The sequence below is a fragment of the Lampetra planeri genome, chromosome 37 (genome assembly GCF_965212315.1).
Source record: "Lampetra planeri chromosome 37, kcLamPlan1.2.h2, whole genome shotgun sequence".
In the NCBI taxonomy this organism is placed as follows: domain Eukaryota; kingdom Metazoa; phylum Chordata; class Hyperoartia; order Petromyzontiformes; family Petromyzontidae; genus Lampetra; species Lampetra planeri.
This window is the reverse complement of record NC_136143.1, coordinates 9,020,907-9,033,563: the sequence shown is the minus strand read 5'-3', so window position 1 is coordinate 9,033,563 and position 12,657 is coordinate 9,020,907. Positions and strand designations below refer to the sequence as shown.

At 51.7% G+C, this 12,657-nt stretch overlaps 1 protein-coding gene across 1 annotated transcript; it reads right to left on the bottom strand.

Moving 5' to 3' along the window:
- Window positions 1–1,451: 1,451 nt before the first annotated feature.
- On the bottom strand, window positions 1,452–11,674 carry TNFAIP1 (TNF alpha induced protein 1). Its single transcript, XM_078612012.1, has 6 exons — window positions 10,832–11,674; window positions 7,957–8,126; window positions 7,185–7,274; window positions 6,382–6,434; window positions 5,820–6,015; window positions 1,452–5,350 (listed from the first exon to the last, which is right to left on the bottom strand). The coding sequence occupies exons 1-6, from the start codon at window positions 11,307–11,309 to the stop codon at window positions 5,126–5,128; spliced, it is 1,212 nt and encodes a 403-aa protein (XP_078468138.1). The 5' UTR covers window positions 11,310–11,674; the 3' UTR covers window positions 1,452–5,125.
- Window positions 11,675–12,657: the final 983 nt, after the last annotated feature.

Here is a 12,657-nt window from a genome sequence, read left to right as displayed (position 1 = left end):
CAACACAAGCAGTCAAATTGCAAACAAAAATAAACAACTCTGATGATGATAATGATGATAATGATATGCACTGTCTCGGGTGTGGACCAATCAACTTCAAGGACAGTGCATATCATTATCATCATCAGAGTTGTTTATTTTTGTTTGCAATTTGACTGCTTGTGTTGTGGTTATTGCAAACATGATGCCTTGTATGAAGGTGTCAGTTTTTATACCAGTAGAAATGGTAAAAACCTACTACTATATTTTGCCACTGGTAAAGGAGATGTCTCATAGTCGTTCATTGTAATTTAAATAAACATGCAACCTCCAGTGCTAATTCCAATTTATGCATGCAACTAATGTAACTCACGATGCTTATACAGACACTTGTTAAAACATCAACGGGTACACTCCAAACCTATCAATTTTAATACGCGCACACACACACACACAGCTTCCCTTGCGCGTGTGCACTCCGCACTCAATGTCAATTTCTGGGAATGCCGGTGTCCGCCAGTAATCAACCGCAGTCTTATTTGTCAATTTTTGTTGTTGTTCAAGGCGTCTCTGGATGCCCTCCAAAGCACGGCACGTGATAACGCACGGCGACGGGCCGCGTTTGTGACCCCACGTGTCCAGCCCAGGGACTTTTAATCTAATTCCGAAGCCGTTCAGGGTTGAACTCCAACAAATATTTACACTTCTCCCCTCCCCCCGTGATGTTATTACGGGGTGGGGGGGGGGTACTGGAAAATATTCCATGAGAAATTAGGCCCCAGTCGAGCCCAACCACGTGTCCACCCTCTATGGGCAGTGATTCGTCACCTTTACTGCAGCCTTGCACCCCCTTTGAGTTCTCATCCGTTCACAATAAAGTGTATAATGTTAACACGTACATTGGGTTTGATGAAACAAATTAATTGTACTTACGTGCCCGTGTTTAATTTGTGTTTTCGATTATTTACCTTCAAACAAAAATCCGGCCACGTCTCGCACCCCCAGGCAGTTGTTCGCACCCCGGGTTAAGAACCCACGAAGCCTTGGCCCAACGCCGCTCCCTTTGGCAACGTTTCACGATTAAAGTTTACGCCACATTCCAATTATCATCGGAGCGCGCTGCTCAACCATTGGTAGAACAGTGGTTGGGAATTCCACATTCTCATTATTGAGGCTGCTCAGCATCACACGAAGGCAACCGCCGCCATTGACTCCCTCCAAATTAGTAAGCTGTAAAAAAAAAATTTTGAACCAATACCATTTGTGTGTTGCAAACGAGTGCCCCTCTCGGCTCAAAGACATGTCATTTAATTTCGACCGCACGGCTCCGTGGCTCTTCTTCGCTTGACGAGACACGCGGCAATTTCCACCGACTGCACAAGAGGTAGCCCACAAATAAAACACAAGTAAAAATTAGGGAAATATAACATAATTACCGGCATGCATTCGGTAAGGGACGTCGCATACATCTGCATTTTTTAAATGTATGTTTTATTTCTCGGTACTGTACACACTTAGCAAAAAGATTCCTGCGCAATAAAATCCAAAACAGTTATTTCGTAAAATTGTCACCTTTCCTCTTTACACACCGCGGTGGAGAAAAAGCTAGCACCACCACACGTAAAAAAAACCACCACGAGACACACGACACACTGGCAATATACGACCCAGGGCAGGTTTGGCATGGCACACGCACAACGCACGCCCCCCCCCCCCCCCACGGCATGCCGGTCTTTCCACCTGCAAAATGAGTTCACTCGGTCGCTCATATTTCCATCGGCTGGAACCCATTCTAGCTGCAAACACTGCACTCGCCAACTTCGCGTACGCAAGCGCTTCTCGCCCATCCAAGTTAAGGCGATCTCAAGAAAACACTCAATTGAGATTCGCTCAAGAAAACACTAAATTGAGATTAGCCCAAAAAATCTTAAGAGAGCCTGGCAAAGTGGTTCAGCACCCACCCCCACTCCCCCCCCAGCTTCGGAGACACTTTAGAGGGAATATCCCTGAGCAGCAGCGGAGCAGAAGTGTCATACGGAGCAGAAGCATCATACGATCTGCAAACTGTAACAAGGGCACACGCAGAGATGTTCTTTACGCGCACGTTACGAAAAAACACACTTCGATCTCCATCCCCCCCCGCTCCCTTTCGCCTGGGTCAGCGAGCTTGCATTGTATCGCTGCGACACATCTTCATGACCCCCGATTATTTTGTTTGTTTGTTTCCAAACAATTAAAAATGACCAGCCCGCTACTTCTCCTCGAATTCTGTCCACCAATGTCTCCGAGCGCCACAACACGCACACACAAGGCCATGGTTCCTCTCCAGTAAAGCCCACAGGGAATGAATGAATGCCCTTGACCGACGACGCCATTAACGGTCGTGTGTTGCAGTTGCACACATGGGTTTGGGGCAGGCTTAAGGCGATTGTTTGGGCAAGGCTCGTGATGGGGTAAAGACATGCGGTCGTGCGCTCCCAAGTACATCACGGTATCTCAAGTCACCCAAATAAGAATTCTAAAACAAGCCGATAACGGCTGCCTCGGGGCACAATACACACCGCGTATAATTTTTTTTGGCGTCGCAGTTTTCAGCAAAGCAAAAAAAACACAAAACAAATGGTTGACCAACAACGCACGTTTTGAAATGGCACAGCGCTTCAAGAATCCCTTTCGCGGTGCAAGGTGTGCATCTGGGCGTCTTACTGCACGTGTTACACGCGGTCAAGTGGCAGCGATAACATCTTTTACTCCGCGTGGAATCCATCCTGGCTTTGAAGCCAAGCATTGCGAAAACAGGCTTCATTCCACCCATCGTGAAAGCTGAACTTAGGGGGGGGGGGGTGGGCGGGGGGGGTAACAATTGTACAAAACACACTTTAAAAAAAATGCGCCTTAAACGCAAAGCTAAACATTGGCAATGTCGTAAAAAATTATTAGTCACACACACACACATACACGCTGCACTTGTTTAGTAAGTTGCCCGTCTTATAACATTTTCCAAGTACTCTTTAATTTGTATCGCGCCAAGCCTACTTTAGCCTTGCTTTATTTAGTGTAAGCATAACAATATAACAATCATCTCGCGCCCCCTTTAAAACACTACAGTATGTTAAATATCGCGCTTAAAACCAGCGGTGCTGGCAGAGTTACTTCCAGGACCACGGATGACATTTGCCAACCGGTAGTGTTGTTAACGGCTGCCCCCCCCCCTCCTGCTAACTTCAAATTCTGCAAAACAGGTGGGACCGTCGCAGATCAGTCCAACTATGTGTGGCACGCTTCAACAAATGGGGGGGGGGGTTCCTTTGTATGCGTAAAGTGAGAACACGACCTGCAAAAAGACGGGGGGGGGGGGGGCATGACCTTTATGCGCGACGGTGATTTATTTTGGTTCAACGAGAATGCGGGGAGAGTTTCCCACTACCCCTCCTCCTTCCCTCCCGTTTCTCTCCGCACACAAACATCGGCCCGCCGCCGCCGACTCTGCCTCCCTGCTGCCGATGTACAAATCTGATCCACAGGGTGAAACCTTCGCGCTTTGCTGGTCCGCCGCAATCGGCCCACGCCGATTCGTCATCTCAAAATACGTGATAACAGGCCGCTAACTGACAAAAGAAATCTCAAGACTGGAAACTACGACATTGTATACACGCAGGACAGAGGGACTTCTAAGGTGTGAGTGGTGTTTTCTTGGGGAGGGGGGAAGCAACCGGCGAGAAGAACCGCGATGGGTTGTGGTGGTTGCTTCCGACTCGGCAACCGTCCGTCTTTCCCAAAAACTTTTCCCTGCATGACGACAAGCTTTCAAACTGACCCTAGGGACCTCTCTGCACTATGACGTTCTGGCTACTATACCCACATGTTTGGCCACTGGCAACAACCTCCTGTTTGCACTGGTGGGCAGGTAAAAAAGTGATCAGGAAAAATACGGCGTTTTCAATGAAAAATTGGATGACATTTTTCAATGTCGTGTGTATTATGAGATAAATACAACTGGTAGAAAAAAGGGATATGTCCGCGAGGAAGATTAACTCCTGTAACCGCGACGGCTACTGGCATTCATGCGACTAGCCGCATGCATGAGGGGCTCGAACACTGCAACTCCTGACCTTGGATTATCAGAACGGAGTCCCTACAATTGCCCGTGGGTCGACCTTGCCATACAAACCGTGCTGTGCCAACGCAAGCGATCGCGCTCAACGACTCTGGTGGCAACGAGCGATCTCTCTACCTCCACCCCCAAACCCTGCCTCACTTCGTCACACATCGAATCGTCGGCTCGCCTCACGTGCCGGTCTCATGACACCGCTTAGGAGCCAAAGGCACAGCCAGGGACAGAACCCTGATGGGCGCTTTCCAGTTGTTATTTTTTTTTGTACATTTTCTTTGAAATGGATGTGAACACCAGATGCGTATTACATAACACCCCCCCCCTCCTGCTGGCGGTCTTGTTTTGGACCACAAACCGTCAACAAAGTCGGTTTCCCGGTTCATCTTACAACCAAAGTCTGCCGCCCTGCTCCACACCTCCGATTAGCACCGTCCGGCTACGTACGTTGGCGAAAGAAATTCAACGTACCGTACGCACGTAACGATCCCCTGGCCCGCGACGTAGCTCGTGGCGGCGTAACGCACGAACCGGAAGGTGCCCTTATGACCGGAGGAAATGGCTCTTGTGCCCACAAGCCAGGGGTTGGCAACCGGCGGGTCCGGAGCCGGACTCACCGCTTCGTGACGTGATGTATTATGGACAACCGTTTCTCGTATTTACATGTATTGTGCAGCTCTTGAAACATCGTTTTTTTTACCGAATTCGAAAAGAATGGCTCTTGTTGTTATTTTGGTTACCGACGCCTGCCATAGACCAACCCCACCCCTCCTTTCCCCCACAACCCCCGATCCTACCTCGTACGTATGCGCGCGGATGTTGAACTTCTTTCGCACCGTACGTAGCCAACCGTGCTAATCGGAGGTGCGGGGGGGGGAAGGACAACAACAACGACGACGACGACAGCACACCGTCTCATGCGCAGTGCCGTTCACCTCCTGAAACCCCACCCCCCCGATCCTTGCACCCTCACCGACGCCTTTGGCCACAGCTGGGGGGAGTGGGGGGGGTGGGGGGGTGGTGAGGCGGGCACCGCTACTGGTGCTGGTGCGAGCGGTCATCGAGCCGCTTGACGTGGATGCGCCGCACGCGGTCGATGCGGTCGCGGTCGTCGTCCTCGTCGGGAGGCCCGTGGGAGCGCCCCGCCGCGCCCCCCGTCGCCTCCAGCAGCGCCTTGTCAGGGCCCCCCAGGCCGTCGCGCGGCTCGTACAGCAGGATGTTCAGCGTCTCCTCGTAGATGCGCGCCTCCGGGAACTCCACCTGCGGCGCACGCACGGAGCGGAACGCGGCGGCGGCGACGGCGGCCGGTTAAGGCGTCGCTGCGGCAGCGACGGGTACGGACCAGAGCCGGGTTATCCGATTATTAATTGAATGCCTCTACCGATCTATCGCTTAAGGTTATTCAACTAATTGGCTCACATTTCAGGTTGAGAAAAGAAAGTGTCACTTCTGCGCCGGCGTGTGCCGCTAGACGCAATGCGACAGCCATCGGCACCCGCCAGCCGTGTCACGCTGGACGCGGCTGACGGGTGTTTCCTGCCTTCGCGAGCCAGGATGTGGGCTGACACCATTTTTAAGGGGCGCCCAGGCATTGGACCACAAAAGAGGAGTCGATTTACATTTTTCGTCGACCGACCTAATTGACCCATTGTCCCAGGTGTAATTTCGTGATAGTGTTGGGCTTAGACGACACTGTGACACCACGAAGAACCGCCGTGGCATGCCGCACCTTGGTCTGCTTCTTCTCCGTGGCGTAGACGATGGAGGTGCAGCACACTTCGGCAATCTTGCGGCCCTGCCCGTAGAACGACCAGCAGCAGATCTCGTCTCCGATGACGTCCTTGATGAAGAGCACGCGCCCGTTGAAGCGCAGCGACAACTTGTCAAACAGCTCGATGTTCTTGAGCATGTTGTCGTCGGAGTTGCTGCGAAAAACACGGTCAGCGGTCGATAAAGAGGGCGAGGACGGAGATGGCGCCTGCTTGCGGTGGATTCGCACGGAACCTCCCCTCTACTATCAACAAGGAAAAAAAATAATCACGTGTCGATTCGCTAACGCTCCACAATAGTGGGTTCTGTCGTCGGATGCATTTAATTTGCAGCAGCAACAGCGCGGTGCGCGCGCGACACACGCAGTGCTGCCTCCGCGTGCTGTGCGTGGCACGCGCTGTGCGTGGCACGCGCTGTGCGCGTCACGTGGTGGCGTGCGGCGCACATTGCCCCGCACAGAGTGGGAGAGACGGTAGACGGAGCGCAACGAAAGTGAGGGGGTGCGAAACCGAGAGGCTCACCTGGTATAGGAGTACTTATTGTTGCTACGATTGTACAGCAACTTCACCACCGGCTGTGGGGGGAAAATGGATCATCAGGATTATGCTGCCAAATATTAATGCAGAGTATAATCCCTTCCAGACGTTGCTTGTATGATATTACAATTCCTCCCGTGAGGCTCTTGACACACGGTAATTTCATACACGCACGTTTGCACTTACGGTATTAAACCTATGTACCGGAGAATCCATTGTCAGACCCGGATTTCTCGCACGAGGTTAAATGATTCCCAATGCCCAATGAGTTGGCAGCCTCGGCAAAACTAAATAGAAACACGATGCTGAAGTGGTGTTTGCATGTGTTTGTTGTATCTATATATCAGGTTTTAAAGGTCGCAGCAAAGACCAATCATCCACAGCCTCACAGCACCTTGTGTGGGCCAGGCAAGACATGACAACACAACAGACATGGAAGAGAAGCCTCGTGAAAATCCTCTCCCCCGCCCAAGCGGTTAGAGCACGTGGATTGTAATTGGAAGGTTGCGGAGGTCAAATCCTGATCGGAGAGTCGATTCGGTCCTCCACAATTCCGAGATAGATAAAAACCAAAGTAATACTTCATTTGAATTCAAGAGCGGTTGTCCCCCGCTAGAAGAATGTGGACTTGTCCACCAGTGGCTCCGGAGTAAGAACCGGAGATGAGCATCGTTCATTAGAGTAGGAAACCACACGCACCACGGAAGAGCATCTCCCCGCAGCAGCACAAGTGACAGGAGTGAATGTGATTGAAACTCTAAAGTGACAATGTGTGCTTAAAGGGTCACCTTGTTGGAGGTGGTGATGAGCTTCTGCTCCTCCTTGAGGGAGGTGATGACGGGGACACGGCAAATGGGGTCCACGGCATCACGCTTCTGCTGCTCACCGCCAAGAGATAAGACGAGACGCAAGTGAGCGTGGTGGTCTCCAGTCTTCGCCGTCACCTCACCGGCTCGCGCTCACCTTCCCGTACGTGCAAGTTCTTTCGCACCGTACGTAGCCAACCGTGGGCATTTAAGTCAACCTTACATATGTACATACCCACGCGGCTTTCTCATGGTCCACACGGCTTAGTATTAGAGTGCGCTAACTATGCTGAGTTGGTAGCTCTCGGCTCCATATCTCTGTCTTGGTATCCGACATCCAGTCTCTACAAGCCTCTGTGGCACTGGTGCTTAGCAAGAATGTAATGATTCACTCCTCACCGTGCTCTTAGTAGGGACAATTCAGGGTTTCTCCCACTTATTGCAACACATCTGCCCAGCGTGGAAGAGCAGGCCAACATTACCCTTTTAGAAGGGATCTGAAGAACTCCCTCTAGTGGGGGCCTTTTCCATAACAATGGCACGACCGCAGGCCTGCACCTTTGCCATATTAATTGGAGTGCATACGAAGTGGGAGTTTTAGGTATGCCTTCGGACACAATCGCCCCTCGAAGAACACAGGTCCGTCCAAGTCTACGCGCGTCACGGACCGCGCGGTCGCCCCTCCCGGCGAGACGCACGCGCCTGGGCACTCAGTCCGCGTGTTTCCCAGTCGCTCAGAGAGACGCGATGATACCTGCAGGGCGGCGTGGCACTGCTGTCCCAGACCCTGCACCAGGTAGTACTTGGCCTCTGTGAGCAGCTCCTCGATCTCGGTGCGAGACTCCGGCAGGGGCACGGCGCCGTCGCGCAGGAAGTTGAGGATCGTGCCAAAGTGCTTTCCGCAGCGGTCGATCAGGATCCAGCCTGCTCGCCGGCGTCGCGGTGAGAGTGGGAGAGAGGCATGGCGCACTCGCGTGAACACGGGGGTACCCGACAAAGGCGGCTCGTTGCGTGAAGCGGCACATGGCTGACGGGCCATCTTGGCGGTGCGCAGAAGGAACACGAGTCTGGATGTGGTGGTAATTTTATTTCTTTTTTTCAAAAGCTGTACCTTGGGACGCTACGGAATGTAAGGGCGCATTCCAAACCGTGTGCCCAGTGTCAATAAAATTGTACAATTCTGGTCACACACCTCCCAGACTATAAGAATCGCCCCCAACTTTTGGTTTAAAAAAACACAAGGACAAAGGGTGCATGTCATAAACCGGAAAATACGGTATATGTGTAGCCCATCGTGGCTAAGATGGTAATTGTCACAATTGCCATGATCAAACGCACATCCGAATAAATCGCCAAATTAAAAGCACCATCGCATTACAACAGTGAAACATCTAAACAAGTAATAACTACTCTGTGTTAATCCACTGCTAGATGAGGGCCTCCTTACAGCGTGCGGTTGTGGGGGTTATTTGACCTATACATCACCACTTGGGTCACTGTGGGTTGGTGAAGGCAGGGAACACAGACCTGACAGCATAGCACAGTACACCGAAGGATGCTACTGCTTTGCAGCCTGCTGCCCACAAAGTGCCCTATATTACGTCCGTTGTAAGCGTGTGGTCACCCATCAATGCACTAGCCAGACTGTAATCCTGCTTAGCCTTCCGAAATCTGACAAGATCGGACCCAATTTGGGGTTATTGGATTATCGGCTCCCGAAGATTACGATGCTCTAAATGACCAAGGGAGCAAAATTTACTTAAGACCGCTTTGTGCGCCGCTTGTGACGGGACACCCTTGGGTTACGCCATCTCCACGTGACGTGCCTGTAATCCGGTGGCAAGAGAAATCGAACGGAGGTCGCTAGGAGTTATGGTACAGGGTGTGCAACACCCCCACCGCCCGCCCCGCTAAGAGTTTGGGTCCATGTGCAGGCACAACATTATTTTTTGACGTTCATCGCACCAACTTTGCAATCGCCGCAGTCCACGTGTAGCTATATTTACCTGTGACAGAACGATTGTTGACTCAACTTGCTGCTGCTCTCTCTCCGATTTAAAAAATCAGCTTGGGGATTGCCCAAGACGGCTTCGGGTGGCAATTTGAGCAAATGACTGGGTTTTTGATCGGATGACGTTGTTGGCAATCGTAGCTCTTCTGCCACGTGCATCCATTCAGAGCCGGCTCTCTTTTTGTTGTTGATGCGATTGTGGAGGTGGGTCATCAAACACAATGCTGCCGACACCACCGCATCTCGTAGGGTAAACACTGGACGGCTAGGACCTCGAAATATCTTCTCCCAGAGTAAATCAATTCATGAGTATTCTTTGTTTCTTTCGGTAAAGTCACGTATTGCGCCCGAAACGTCGTGATTTATTTTATTTTCTACCTACGTGACTTTACCGAAAGAGCCAAAGAATATGGATTCCTGCAGTCACGAAAGCTTAACATCAAGATTCAATTCATGAGGTTTGACGCTGATAATTCACTGTGTAACAATTTTTTTTTGTTCCTGGGTAGCAAGTGTTTTTCTAATTGCTTATGGCCTCAAAAGTACAGAAATGGCTATTATTCCCCATAAACTTTTTGCTTTTGTGACCAGGACAGTGATATTTTGAAATGTATCTATTTTCAATGAGAAAACGTGTGCGTTTGTGTCATTCCTTCACGTAAAGTCCTGGTCACAAAAGCAAAGTTTGTGGGGAATATTAGACATTTTCTACACTTTTGAGACATAAGCAATTAGAAAATAACACTCACTACCCAGGAACAAAAATCGTGTTACATAGTGTATAATGTGACTAAGGGTGATTTTTGTTTTTATTTTATTTTACTTTCTACGTGACTTTACCGAAAAAACCTAAGAAGATGACTAAGGGTCCCCTCCCCCCAGTGTCAGTAACAGCCAAGGCGACAAATACTGCGTAGGAGGGCACGGAGCCGGCACTGCCGAGATTCTGGGTAGGAATCCAGGTGGCAGTCACCCATGGTTTAGACTTTAGGTGTGGTGATAAGATAAATGAAATGTCTGGGTCACCAGGAGATGAACATGAAAACCGAACCATGGTAAATGTTTGATTTTTTTAACTAAATTCCAGCTCACGAAACTCTAAAAAGAGTGACAATCGTTGCACGGTGTACAAAAGGCAAGCACCTGACATGGATTGAATCACTGGAGGCTCTTAAATGGACCCAACAGTGGCTTTGAACCACGACAAATCTTCCAAAGCAGTGCTCTTGACAACACCACTACCGTCACCACACCACCCACATCACCACCAACACCACACCAACCACCACCACACCAATCACCACTACCACCACCACACCAACCACCACACCAACCACACCACACCAATCACCAACACCATCACCAACACCACCACCATACCACAACCACCCACCACCACCACACCAACCACCACCACACACACCACACCACCACACACACCACACCACCACACAAACCACACCACCACACAAACCACACCACCACACAAACCACACCACACCAACCACCACCACACACACCACACCACACCAATCACCATCACCATACCACAACCACCACACCAACCACCCCAACCTCCACCACCACCCCAACCACACCACCCCCGCCCACCACCCACCTTCGCTGTCCGTCAGCACTTCCATGCGCCCGCTGAACATGGCCTTGAGCATGGTGTCCTGCTTGGTGAGCGTCTGCATGGTGGTGTAGAAGAGCGCTCCGCCCACGTTGAGCTTCACGTACTTGCTGCTGGGGCTCACGCCCTTGAACGACACCGCCCGGCCGCTGGGGCCATGCGCGGTGCCCGCGGCCATCGGCGGCACCGACACAGACAAAGGCCCGACCGGCGCGTGGCCAGGGCCCTGCGCGGACATCGCCACCACGGCCTGCTGCTGCACGAGGGGCAAGTGGGGGGCCAGGGCCCCCCCGGATGGCAGCGACACCGGCACGAGCGCGGGGCCACCCGGCCCTCCCGAGGCCACCACGACCGCCGCAACCGCAGCAGTCGACGCCGTAGGAGGAGACGATGCCGATGCCGCCGACGCCGATGCTGCTGCCGATGCCGCCGCAGCCGCGGCCAAGGCCGGGTCCCCTGACATGAGGCTCGGGGAGCACGGGGCCGACGGGGGGTCCGATGGGGAGGCCGACGCCTTGACGGCGCTGCGCAGGAAGATGACGAGTCTGTACGCCTCGGCCACCGCGGGGACGGACGGACAAGGCGGCCGAGATGCCCGTGAACAGCGCAATTGTTAGGCGACCATGGCGCGCGGGGAGTTGGTGGTGGTGGTTGTTGTTGTGGTGGTTGTTGTGGTTGTTGTTGTTGGTGGTGGTTGTTGGGGAGGAAGCGAGCGGCTCGGCCCTTGAGCGGAGACAGCGAGCCGAGGAGAGGCCCGGGATGGTGGGGAAGGAGTGGGGGGGGGGACCCGGAAGTGGGTGTGTGGCCTCGAGGTGCACCTAGCCTGGCACAAGCGTCGTGGTGACGTCACCGCCACTTAGTGACGAATGGCGGCGGTCGTTGTGGGTGGGGGTGTGTTCGATCGCGCCACCATCTTGCTCAGGGAGAGCGAACAGACACTGATGCTTGCTGATGCTGCTGCCGCTTGCTGTTGCTGCTTGCTGATGCTGCTGTTGATTGCTGATGCTGCTGCTTGCTGATGCTACTGTTGATTGCTGATGCTACTGCTGCTTGCTGATGCTACTGTTGATTGCTGATGCTACCGCTGCTGCTTGCTGATGCTACTGTTGATTGCTGATGCTACTGCTGCTGCTTGCTGATGCTACTGTTGATTGCTGATGCTACTGCTGCTGCTTGCTGATGCTACTGTTGATTGCTGATGCTACTGCTTGCTGATGCTACTGTTGATTGCTGATGCTACTGCTGCTGCTTGCTGATGCTAATGCTTGCTGATGCTACTGCTGCTGTTTGTTGATGCTACTGTTGATTGCTGATGCTACTGCTGCTGCTTGCTGATGCTAATGCTTGCTGATGCTACTGCTGCTGTTTGTTGATGCTACTGTTGTTTGCTGATGCTACTGCTGCTTGCTGTTGCTGCTTACTGATGCTACTGTTGATTGCTGATGCTACTGCTGTTTGCTGATGCTACTGCTGCTTGCTGTTGCTGCTTACTGATGCTCCTGCTTGCTGATGCTACTAAGTATTTTTGTAATGTTAATAATCGTGTTAAATTTATACGTATTTTGTACATCTTAGGTAACGTATCCCCCCCCTCCCCTTATAACATCGATGGGAAAATAGGCTTCATACAGCGCGCGCGATTCGACTTACGCACTTTTTCAGGAACGCGCATATTGCGAGGGAAGCGATGTAATTTCGAGATGGGAAAATGTAATTTTTTAAAAAAACGAGAATGCAATCGGAAAAAGCCAATTAATACGTAACGTTAAAACGAATCATCGTACATCGATTTAACGATGTTTGGGGTACAC